The following is a 13,534-nucleotide window of genomic DNA, read 5'->3' on the forward strand; positions in this document are numbered from 1 at the left end:
TTGTGTATTGAGCTCTGTTATTTGTGCTCTTTTGTTTTTATATGTTGTTGTTCATCCATTTAAATTCATGTTTTTAAGTTCATGCAAAACACTAAATTTCACCAAGTTCATGAATAAACTCTTTATGGATAAGAAAAGCAAAGCAAAGAAAATTTTATATCTAGAAATGATACTAGCACAACATTAACTAGCAATCAATTTCAAATCACCCCTCATGTAAATATGATTATGAATTGTAATTCATGTAAATGGTGTGGAAATATAAATAATGACAAGACTGAGGAGAGGACACAAATCATATTTTGTGGAGGAAGAGTTACTTGGGAAATGAGTAAACCCAAGCCTTTGCATTTAACTTACAACATATCTTCCTATTGAATTGATGACCCTGTTGGTACAAGCATTGAAGGGAGTATGAGTTTCCTGGTTGAGGGAGATGAGCTCATACAATCCCTTTCAAGGAGCAATGTGTTGAGAAGTCAACATGCAAAAGGAAAGGAAAATAATAGACGAATAGGAAGAGGGAAAAAGGGGGCATTTGGAGGAAGCGAGTATGCAATGTGGAGAGAAAGTGCAGAAAAGTAACAAGCAAAGATATGCATAGACATCCAAGGAAAAAAAAGGCTTATGAAAGAGAAAGGACTAGTAAATGGAGTCACTGAAAAATGCTCTAGATTCCTGTGTCGTTTATCAAGTGGAGATGGGCTCTCTAGATTCCTGTGAATCATATCAGCTTATATGACACAATGTAGAGTGAAACCAATCTTAATCTCAAAAATGAGGAGCGTTCACTCTTTTTTGGCACCAAAGCCAAGAAGAATGAAATTATTCCCCGCCCATTTTAAATCTCTTATGAAAAAAATCAGTCATCCTACAAAGATCAAACTTAATGGCATTCCAAAACATTCATAAAAACGTTCTGAAAACCTATCTAGCTCAAGAGCCTTGTTTAGATCAAAGTATTTCAAGCTCTTCTATACCTCTTCTTTAGTAGTTGATCTAAGGATGGATTCATTATTCTCCCAGGTAACTTTAAGTGGAATATGTTCCAACATGATTATGACCACTTACTCTTCATGATTTTCTAGATTTGTATAAAGGTTGCTAAAATGTTAGGCAACTTCTTTGATTTTGACATACTTTGAGATACTTTCTCCATTACCTAAAGTAAATTTAATATTATTTTTTCACTACCTCATTTTAGCTTGGTTATGAAAGAATTTTGTATTTCTATCACTAACACTTATCCATATATTGTGATATTTCAAATGTCACATTTCCTCTTTTGCTTTCAATTCCTTATGATATAGGGAACTCCTTCCTTTCCTCTTGAAATACATATTGGGATATGTGGTCCTACTCCTTTTGTTGTTTAATTTCTTCTAATCTAATTTGGTGTCATTTGACATCTTTCCCTCAGTCAAACTAGTTTTCTTTTTCCTATTGTTTTAGAGCCAGCTTCTTTGATTTTTTATTCCCATATATAAAGTAGAAACCCTATCACCCATTTTCCCATTCCCATATATAAACTAGAGACCCTATCACCCATTTTCGCCACTACCATATCCTAAAAACCTTTCCTTTGCATCCATGGTGGCTTAAAAAGAAAAGGCATTGGGCCATAATCTTCATTTGGAAGAAAAGATAGCACAATCAAATAATGATCCAAACCTCCCCAGGACAAAGTTTGTGAGGAGAATGAAAACCATCACACTAAAAATCCACTATTGATTAGAAATTGACCCAGTGTTGCAGCGATGTTACCTGACCCCAATGGTTTGTTACTCCAAGTCTATTAATTATTAATTGGTTTTATATCTATCAGTTCTTGAACAATAATGAAATCTTCCATTTCCTCTCAAAAGGGGTCCCTAACTGGACTCCTACCCTCCCCACCCTTAGTTTTTCCCAAGAATGAATGGTTGTGTTGAAGGCCCCTCCCATAAATGTTTCAATGCTTGTACTCGAACTCCCTAAGATTAAACAAACATGACAAACAAGAGACATTTTCCTAATAAACTATTGGCATATAAGCATTAATAATACATACATATTTTTTGGCTTGAAATGTGAAATAAACTAACTGTTATCTAATGTAAATTATGACCAATAAGCAACCTTTTCTTAATATACTATTGGAATATAAGCATTAATAATAATACACACTTTTTGGCTTGGAATGTGAAGTAAATGAATTAGTATCCAATGCAAAGATGTGAGCTTTGAGGAAAGATGAAAAGCAAAGGAAGATTAGACATTACACAACCCTCCTAGGGTCACATGAGATCTTATAGCCATCACCCCACAACCCTGCCATAAATTTCCACTTTTTTTGGAGGGTTGCCTCTTCCCACATTTTCATCTCTTAAAGAAAGAGGATTAAGGGTTTTTCTTTTTTTATTATCAATCATCCATATTAATTTTTTTTATTATATTTCCATATTATGAGAGCATTAATATTTAACTTTTTTTTGAATAAGAACCAAAACAATGTTTCAAATTTACAAACTTATATATGTAAAGCTTAATTTTACAAAACATTAAAATTCTATATAATATTTTGTTTTTCATTTTTGATAAAAAAAAAATTATAGATATTAAAGTTTTAATGTTTTACTAAATATATTTGAACATAGTAATTTCAATATTATAATTGTTTAAAAAATATAAGATTCAATTTTAGATTTCAATTTATATAGGTTATTATTAATATTAAAAATATAATTTAATATATTAGTATAATGATATCTTATATACTATATTATAAATATTTTATAACCATTCCAATAATGAATTTTTATAAATTAATGTATAATTTATCTGAAAAATATTGGTCTAAAATATTTTTTATATTTTTAATATATAATATTAACACTTATAAATTTATTCTAATTTGATTCATAATCGTATTTTTTTTTGTTATTTTAAAAACTCATACAACATAATATTAAACCATACTCTTATACATTAATTAAAAATAGTAATTTAAAACAAATACGCATAATTAAACCATGTTGTTATAAATATTCACCAAAAAGTTGTGGTGTAAATAGCAATTAAAACCTTCCCAAATATGACACATTAGATACATTTCTTTTAATAAAATCATTTATTAATTATGGAAGGACTCTGCTACCTAGTATGACCAGTAACAACAACTTACCATATATGGCCACAAAATTTCCTATATTAGATTATAATGCAATTTTGCATTGGTTGAAAATGGATTATAATGTCAAATTGCATTAGTTGAGATATTTTACGAGAAACCTTATATCTTAATAAATTTATTAAAATTATAAAGTATCTCTCACAACGAAAAAGTGAGATTTTATTTTATATATATATATTGTTTATTGGATGAGATTGAAGGGTAGTTGAAAATTATTTGTTAATCAATTTAATATAAGTTTAATATAAGTATGTAATTATTATAAACTCAAAATTAAAAAGAGAATTTTCTAATTTAATTTTAAATCAAACTTAATAGTCATTTTTTAGATAAGGAATTAGTAATTTCTTTTAGATATATGCAACATATATAGTTATGTTTGGAGACCATTAGAAAGTAGATTAAGATCCCAAATTTTAATAAGACATTTATCTTTTTAACCTTACTATGACAAGCCATGTCACTAAAAACTTGAATCTAACTGAATGAGATAGAAAACCACCATTGACAACAAACTTAATAATCATTACCCATATCATTAGTGAACTTGAACAGAGTCTATGTTGTGTATGTACCCATAGAATCCATGTTGTGTATCATGTTTCTTGAATTCCTCATTGGCTTGGTTGTTGGGGCATGTGCCAATCATTTGAGAAGTCTTGTCATCTGACTCACGTGTTGGGGCATGAGCCAAGCCAAGCTTTTCAGGGGTCTCATCATCTCTGACTCCTCCCCGAGAGAACTGAAGAGGAAAAGTGAATCCCATCGAGCCTTAAGATTAATCAACAGAGTTGTCTTTAGTGCGACATTTTGGACTTTCTAGTCCTGGAATCCGACGGAAAAAATTGAGGTGAAATCTTGATTTGTGTTATTTAAACTAGTTTTTTTACTATATATATGGATTGAGCACCCTCAAAAACCTCTAGGACACTTAGATTGTGCAGAGGTTACCTATCAAACTTGTAATTTCAATCAATTCCTGCCAGATTTTAAAGAAATTATACCAAAAAACCCGACCAAAAAAATTTCCAAAATTCACACTAAAAACAATTAATCAACTCTAATTTGCCATCCATCCCTATAACATGGTAATTGAAGAAAACATAAATGCTTCCACCAAATCCACTTAAATCAAGTTTGACTAATTTTGATGATTGATATTGATTCAACGATGTAAAAGTCAAAAATCACACCGCTTTCTAAAAATAGATCTACATTATCTTACAAACTAACCCGAGTCCGACTCCGACTTTGAGCTTTAGCCCGGATCTTAATAGATTCATCAGATTTAGAGTTTCTATGATCATGGTGTGGGGTGTGATATCGGTACGTGTCTTCGGTTTAAGAAGATATTAGTGTCCACGTGGAATAAGCTTTGCTGTAAAGGATGTACGGTCATAATATGCACGTGTTAATTTTTTTTTAAATTGGTCATCCTAGAGAAGTTTGAATAATCCTACTCAGTATTTGTGAAATTAATTACGTGCACCATGAAAATAATGTTTTGATATTTTGAAAAAATTAATACATTATTAGTGGAAATAATGTTTAGATACTTAAAAATAATAATACATCATTAATGTAATAATTCCATAAATATTTATTATTATTATTTTAATTTTAAAATATTTGTAAAATAAAAAATTTAATACTTACAATATATAAAGAATCAATATATGAGAAATATAATATGGATTGTTGTGGTTTAATATACGAGTATAATATGGATTGTTGTAGTTTAATATATGTTTTTTATATCAAAAGTAATATATATGGATACATATATAATTATAATTTTAAGATAATAAGAATTTTTTTTATAATGTTTTGAGGGATTGATTTTTTTATTTACAATTGGATTATCCGTTTATATATATATATATAATTTTAGATTCAAGTTTATATATTAAAATTTATGTTCGATTTAAGATTATAAATATTTAATTTTATAATAAATTTAAAAAAAAAAAAATCTAAATGTTTATATTATAGATTCGTAATAGAGATAAGGCAAGAGTCTGTGTATTTATTTGGTTAAGAATTTAGTGAATATAAAAATGTTATAAATTAAATTAAAATAAAATATTTATAAAATATTTTGATTTTGAAATGAATTATAGTTTTTTGGCAAGTGATATTGATAAGTCATGGTATTGTAATAAAGTATATTTACAAGTTATTAATATCCGTGGTGAAATGAAGGTAAATATCAACGGTTAAGAATCTTGTTATATTGTAAATATTAAGTTTTAATTTAAAAAATGTTATAAAACTAAATTAAAATAAAATATTTACAAAATATTTTGATTTTGAAATGATTTATGGTTTTTTGGTATGTGGTATTGATAAGTCATGGTTTTGAAACAAAGCCCAAATTATTAGGACACTAGGGATATAGAATTTTTTTGAAAAGTACCTAAATTATTATATGACACTTGGTGAATAGAATTGTTTTTGAAATTTTTTATTTTTTAATATAATTTTTATATCTAGTAAATTAATTTAAAACCACATAAAAATATTCAATAAACAATTTACATTTTAAATATTAAAAAAAAAATTCAATATATTTAATTTAATATTAAAAAAACTATCAAAATAAAAAACAATATAGCCCGAGAAAAATAACCTATAAAAATAGTATAGAAAAAATTAATAAAATACTATTGGTATCCTAATTATTTGTATTATTAAAATAAATTAGAAAATTATAGTTTAATTAAATATATTAATTAAGAAAATAAGGTGATCATATATATGAATGGAAGAATGATAATAATCTGTCTACCTATGTGAGGTCGTTTTCTCTCCTACATCTGATTCTCACTTTTAATCTCTCTTCATGAAATTTTAATAAGTAATTTAATGAATATTAAAGTTATTCATAGAAACTAATTGATTGATTTAACAAGTAAATATGTGGGCAAATCCACTCAAATGGATCACATCCTATGTATTAGGAGAGCCTAAGGTCATCGAGGAGAATTGACCCTATTGACCTTGTGACCTATTTGTGAGTTGCCATTAGTAGCAGAAACTCGACGAATTGAACTAACCTTAAAGACTTATTTGACCCTGTCTTTATATATAATTATAGAATATTTATATATGTTCAATATCTTAATAAATTTCCTATATATAATATTTTAAAATATTTAATATCTTAATAAATATGCATGAAAGAAAGATGACATTAGATTAAGTTACATTCATATTATTTTTAGTCCCTACCGTTAGCGGCATGGGACTATTGTAATCGATTTTTTTTGTCTTGGCATTAATCTATCTTCCGACTATGCTTATTTCATAAAGTATCGTTGCCAAACCTATCAAATAGATGTATAAAAATTTTGATCATCTTATTTGGCCTCTTCTCGAGGAAAAGAAGCTATATTGGTCTATATTGGTCGTATAATTTCTATATTTTTCATAAATTTTTGGAAACCGAAACTAATGCTAGTATTAGTTTCCTTGCATTAAATGTTTGGTTCTTTTTCGGTTCTTTTTCTCTTACAAATGGTTTGTTTCTATATGATGTCTTTTCAGGTAAGAAGCACGCCATAACACATGTCGCCAAGTCATCGTAGCACATGGCCATGTGCATGTGAACCTATAGACAATTATAGGGAGTTCTTCAAGCATGGCAGATGCAGGCAGGGATAGGTTATGGTTATCCAATTTGTCATTACCACCAAACCGTATATCATAGTATAGTAGCTCAAACCCTATATCGCAGCCTGCCAAAAGCAGGACTTCATTAGATTTATGAAGATTTCTATTTTTGCAGATGTTTGCTAGGATGCTTAAAAGCTCAAAATTGTGCAAAAGTCTAACTTCATTAGACATTAGGGGAACTTTGAGGTCTAAAATGGCCTCCTAAAGAAATTATAAAATAATAGTGGAAATAATAAAATAATATTAAATTACATCATCAAATTTTAGAGGGAAAAAAGAAAAAACTATTTTTTCAACTCGTATTCTCAACTTATCTCCCTATAGGTTTACTCAAATTTTGAGTGGAAATACTCATTGGATGCAAAATTTGATTCCTCATCCAAGGAGTACCCATGTTGCATACTTTCGATGGACCTTACTACGTCAAAAATCAGAAATACATGAAAAATGTGATTGCAATCATGTTTTTTCATGTATTTCTCATTTTTCGTGCAGCAGGGTCCACAAAAAGTATGTAACATGTGTACTCCTTGGATGAGGAATTAAATTTTTCGTCCAACGAATACCCCTGCTCGAAATTTGAGTAAAACCTTATGGAGATAAGTTGAAAATATGAGTTGAAAAAATAGTTTTATTATTTTATTATTTTATTATTTTTTAATCTTTTTTCTCTTTTACTCCAAAAATGGTGAATCATCCCTCATGGTTGACACCATCATCTTGAATCCCATTGGTTCTTATAAAGTTTATTTTGGTTGTGCATTTTTCTTAGGAGGCCCATTTTAGACCTCAAAATTCCCCTAATACTGGTCTTATTATGTAAATAGAGAAAGTTATTATGTAAATATTCTTGAAAAGAATAATCTCTTAGAAAGATTGTCTAGCTAGATGAATTGTGTTGATTTCTTGATTTAGGTGTGTAGAAGATGGTTAGCTGTGGTAATTTATTGAAAGGGAAGCATGAGAAACTTGCATGTAGAAAGATAGAGAAATGGCATTATATTAACTTGTTTTTGAAAAGGATGTATTTGTTTACATGAAAATAATAGTTAATGATGGTAGAATTCTAGAGAAGGGAATATGTGTTGCATACATTAAAGAAGGGTTATTATGATAAGCTCTTGCATACACAAAGAATAGTCATTGTGTTATAGAGATATGTTCTTCGCATGGATAGAAGAATTATTGAGCTATATTTCTTTAGAAAAAGTTATATGTGATTATTTTTATGCTATCATAACTATTATGTTAGTTTCTTTTGGAATAAAATCATGTATATGCATGCAAGATTTGTATTAATTTTTGTTGGAAATAATATACATTTGCATGTGGGAAATGATAGCATGTTGTGTTAGCCTACATTGGAAAATATTCTTTGGGAAAGAAGATGAATTACATGCACAAAAACCATAGTAATGTGTTGGTTTCCTTGGAATATATATATATATATATATATATATATATGGGTAATGTTGGTATAATATTTGGAAAAGAAGACATGTATTTGTATGCTTTATTGCATTAGTTTTATAAAAAAATAAATAAATAAATAATAATTGCATGCCCTATTATAGTTGATTTCCTCGAAAAGGAAACATGTGTTGCATGCTCTATTGTGTTAAGCATTCTTTTGGAAAGTATATGCATTTGCATGCATAGGAACAACATTCATTGTGTTAGCTTTCTTTACGTATTTGCATGCACCAAAAGTAATGGTTGAAGGGTTAGTTCTTTTTGATAAATTTTATGTAATTTGTGTGCACGAACATCATAACTGATGTGTTAGTTTCCTTTAAAGGAATGTTTGGACAGTTGTAGTGATTTGTCTTGCAAGAATGTGGGCTTATGTGAGGGGAATATTAGTTAATGTGGTATTTGTTTATAAAAATGCATTGATGGTTATACACTTATAACTAATTCATATGCAGTGTTAAAGGAAGCATGTCACAATATTTTGTTTCCATTTCATGAATGTACATGAATAGATGGTGAAGCACCACTAGTATATATTTATGAATTATTTTGATTAATAATTGATTTAATCATGATATCAAAGGTTGTTGGCAACAACAGTTGGAGGAAAAGGCTGCAACATACAAAGGTGGATTAAGTTACCATTATGGCGGGAAATAAGTTAGTGGTTTATGCAGATTGAAAGAATGTCGGCTAGAGGATAATCCATCGATGGCAATAACCAGGCCCTAAAGACACAATGCTTATGGGTTTATGGGTAAATGATGTCATGATGATTGTAATATCTTATCACAAGTTATGTTGTTTTTTGAGATGATATTCTTTGTAATATTTTATAGCAATGTTCAAGGGATGGACTCCCTTATAACCATTGAGTGAGGGGTCAATACCCTCACGAGCGTTTAATAATAAAACTAAACGTTTGTTGGTTTTCACCCTACGGGGTTCCTAGGGTATATTGATGTTCAATGATGTGATGGCTTATTGTGTCGGTTTGATGATGATGATTCCTTGCATTATGAGATGTTTATATTATTAAGAATATGTTTAACTAGTTGAGTTAAAAGAATCATGGAATTAATGCAAAGTTACATCAGAAAGTTTATGTTAACATGTTACAACAGTGGTTGTTAATGGCTATGTAATTTACTATTCCATTACTAAAATTACTCTATATAATGATGAAAATTATATCTAATGAAGAATCTAGAATAATAATTTGGATAATTACCTGCGAGTATATTGTATAAAAAAAATCTAACTTCATATATTTTCATACAAAATTACAAAAAAATATTACATTAAATTTATTAATAAAAACAATACATATAAATATTAAAAATATTTTAAAACATCACTTTAAAATATATATATAATTTAAAACATCACTTTAAAAATAATATATTTCCGATCAAAACATCACCTAAAAATATGTATATAATTTAAACATCACTTTAAAAAATAAAATATTTCCGATCTAAACATCACTTAAAAATATATATATAATTTAAAACATCACATTAAAAAAAAAAAAAATTCCGTTAAAACATCACTTAAAATATATATATATAAAATTTAAAACACCACTTTAAAAAATAATATATTTCCAATCAAAACATCCTAATAAAATACATCGAAGCTGTTAAAATAACTTTATGTAATTTTTAATTCTATGTTATGTTATCATGTTGTTTTATATAATGATTTTCAATTGTTTCATTTTTAAATAACTTATCATTTGAGAAAAATAATGTTTATTTACAATTAAGTTCTAATAAATAATAATACAATGAATTAAATTAACGTAAAAGTGATCATCAACCTCACAGGCTAACCATTTCAGCCAAATTGTCAAAAAAATCAAATAAGCATCTCCCATAACATAACCTAACCCTCAATTCAATATAAGCAAAGTACATCATTTGCTGAATTGACAAAAAAAAAAAATAGTACCACCATTAATTTTTTATAGTGCATGAAAAACAAAAATATTAAAAAGGCAAATAAAGAATATTAAAAATATAAATACTATTTTTATAAATTTAAAAAATATATATATAAATAAATTTTATTTTATAATATGATTTTAAAAAATATTATATATATATATATATATATATTAAATAGATTTAATTTTTAAAATTTTTGAGATTCCAATTATACAATACAACGTAAAAATAATCACCAGCTGCAACAGCTTTTAACTAAATTTCTAATAAAATTAATTTAAAAATATAAAAAATAAAATGTTTAAACCAAACCAATAAACATATAACATTCGCTTCATTTATTTTTACTAATTTAAGTTAAATACATTAATAAAATACAAATTTAATTTAAAATACAAGGCATAAATGAAAATTACTTTTAATAATTTAATTTAAAATACAAGGCATAAATGAAAATTACTTTTAATAATTTAATTTAAAATACACTAATAAATACGAATTTAATTTAATTTAATTTAAAAGATACTTGATAAATGAAACTTACAAACTACTAATAAGGGCATCCTTACATTGATGAAATATATTAACGACATAAGTGGATCTGATCCTTCATAATCAGACACTAACAATACATATAACTATATGCATATAATAAATATTTAAAACTGAAAATAACATAATAACTTATTTCTGCAACCGAAAACGCTTCCTATACTGCTGTTCAAATGGGTTGGAAACGGAGGGAAGAGGGTATCTGTCAATGCAATCCTTCCACACGTTACCATCATCCTCTGTGTCCTCTCCACAGCCATCCAGATCTCTCAGCACTTTCCACACCCCACTGTTGCACTTGAATCCCGACCCAAACCCTAGCATCCACACCCGATCTCCTTTCCTGAGCCGACACTTGGCCTCCATATAAGATAACACGTACCACAGGCAACTCGCTGACGTGTTCCCGAATCTGTGCAGCGTCATCTTCGAAGGCTCCACGTCATAATCGCTCAGTCCCAGGCTTTTCCCTACACCGTCTATTATCACAGGGCCGCCGGGATGAATGCAGAAATGCTGGAAGGCTTTCTTGAAATTGGGCGTCCTGAGTTTCGAACCCTTGCCCTGGAGCCTCGCCTTCAGCATACTGTACACATACAGGAGCTGTTCAGACAGGGGAAGAACTTTGGGTCCCAGTGTCGTTATGTTTTTCTTCAGCGCCTCGGTTGCAGAATCGATGAGACGATTGCTTAGAGAATACCCAACAAGCCCATCCTCGTCTTCCTTCTGCTGAACGCAGTAGTACCCTTCTTGGCTCGCGCCAATGTGGGTTCGAATCGCGTGAAGGAGCTTGAATTTCGCAGATCCCCTGTATCCGGGCTTGTTGGTCAATAAAATTGCCGCGCCCCCGGCCCTGAACAGGCAATTTGTCACCATCATGGATCTCTCGGTCCCGGCATACCAGCTCTGCGAAATGCTGTCAGAGCTCACAATTACCGCAAATGAATTCCCATGAACTCTGAGCAAATCCTTGGCCATGTCTATGGCGATCAGAGTTGCGCTGCAGCCCATCCCTCCGAGGTTGTAGACCTTGACATTTTCTCGCATTTTGTAATGATTTATGATGCTGCCCGCAAGCGATGGAGATGGGGCAAAACAAGAAATGTTGACAATCAGTATATCGATATCAGAGGGCGAAATCCCCTGTTTTTCGAAGAGCTTGTCCAGAATTTGACAGTAGCATTCCTCGAACTCGGCTCTCCCCTCTGCTATGGATGGAATGTAATCTTCCTTGAACATGAATCCCGGGCCATATGTTTCTTCTCCTAGCCCAGATTTCAGCAGCACCTTCAGCTGAAATGTAACATCCTCCTCTGTTAAATTCTCATGCCTTCTGACAAAATATTCACACAGGTCTGTGAACATCTTCCTGTCTTCTGGTGGCTTGAAGCAGCAATAGTCTACAAGATAGCATTCATTCATATGCTTGCGCTTCCAAATGAAGCGAAATACCCAAACTACAATGATCATACTTGCTGCCATTCGTAACAGAGAAATTTCTGATAAAGAATTTGGGGGAATTTTATCAAAAGCAGAGAAAATATTGTGATCTCCACCGAATATTAATTCTTGCAAACTCAAAACATATCCTCTCATTCCATTCCAGAAAAACCACAGAGCTGACTGAATACTGAGAAAGAGCTCCATGGCGTGAGGCTTCAAAGCTGACTGAAAACTGATAAAGAGATTCATGCTCTGAGGCTTTGTGGGTTATCAGAACTAGGGATTTCACTGACTTGCCTGGAAGATAAAGGAATTGTGATACACTTATATTTTGGATAAGAGAATGGCGTTATGGGGATTTTGTTGTTGCTGACATGGTTTGGTCGATTCATTAAACAAGCAGATGTTCCTGAAATGGTTTGGTCGATTCATTAAGCAAGCAGGTAGACTGATCGATAAAGTTAATGCACATTACGTTGTTACACCGGCTTTGCATTGATGGCACCATTAAACTGCAACTACCAGAGAAGGTCAATTTATTATCTCTCGGGAGCTTGGGTTTATCCACGGGACAACCCTCTCACATCGTAAATGTGATGGTCAATATACTTTTTCTATTTTGAAATGTAACTCATGTTGTATTTTATTAGCCATTTGTTAAAAAAAGGTAAAGAGAAAGTGTAAAGAGAGCGGATGAGATTGTAGAATTGTTGAATTGGGAATTTTTAAGAAGAAGAAACAACACGGCATATTACATTTGTTTTATTTTAGTTGTTTTATTTTGTTTTATTTTAGTTGTTTTATGTCATTTTATAAAGTTATTTAATAATATTTTTGCTTCGCATTTAAAATATTATTATTCTTATTTGTATTTTTTATTATTGATGATTATCTCATTTAAGAAAATTATCTATAATTGTTGTAAATCAAGACAGTGTATTCAAGTTGAACTCGATCCAAATGATTACAAATCATAAGAATCCTACTATTGTTATATATTGGTTGCTTCAATAGTAAGTTTTGGATGACATTGTTTGCTTAAAGAGATTTTTGCTTAATGGACCACAATCAATTGCCATAGGTTCTTTCATAGTGCATAACATTCTACATATGCATTTGTGAAGTAACTCAGAAACAATACAGAAAGGGGGGAGAGGAAGGAAAAGAGAGAGGACTTAAGAGAGAGAGGGGGGAGAGAGGAAGGGAGAGGGAGATGGAATTATAGGGGGAGAGAGAGGGAGGGAAGAAAAAATACATAAAGAGAAAATGG

At 30.0% G+C, this 13,534-nt stretch overlaps 1 protein-coding gene across 1 annotated transcript; it reads right to left on the reverse strand.

The window, feature by feature from the left end:
• Positions 1–10,814: 10,814 nt before the first annotated feature.
• LOC149190571 (3-ketoacyl-CoA synthase 19-like) lies at positions 10,815–12,625 on the reverse strand. Its single transcript, XM_089412209.1, has one exon. The coding sequence runs from the start codon at positions 12,511–12,513 to the stop codon at positions 10,954–10,956; it is 1,560 nt and encodes a 519-aa protein (XP_089268335.1). The 5' UTR covers positions 12,514–12,625; the 3' UTR covers positions 10,815–10,953.
• Between the last annotated feature and the right edge of the window lie 909 nt (positions 12,626–13,534).

Source organism: Pinus tabuliformis, chromosome 3_1, assembly GCF_031772625.1.
Source record: "Pinus tabuliformis cultivar Carrire ecotype Pingquan chromosome 3_1, CPIR1, whole genome shotgun sequence".
In the NCBI taxonomy this organism is placed as follows: domain Eukaryota; kingdom Viridiplantae; phylum Streptophyta; class Pinopsida; order Pinales; family Pinaceae; genus Pinus; species Pinus tabuliformis.

Coding starts and splice junctions, on each gene's coding strand:
- LOC149190571 (XM_089412209.1), bottom strand. CDS start 12,513: ATGAATCTCTTTATCAGTTTTCAGTCAGCTTTGAAGCCTCACGCCATG.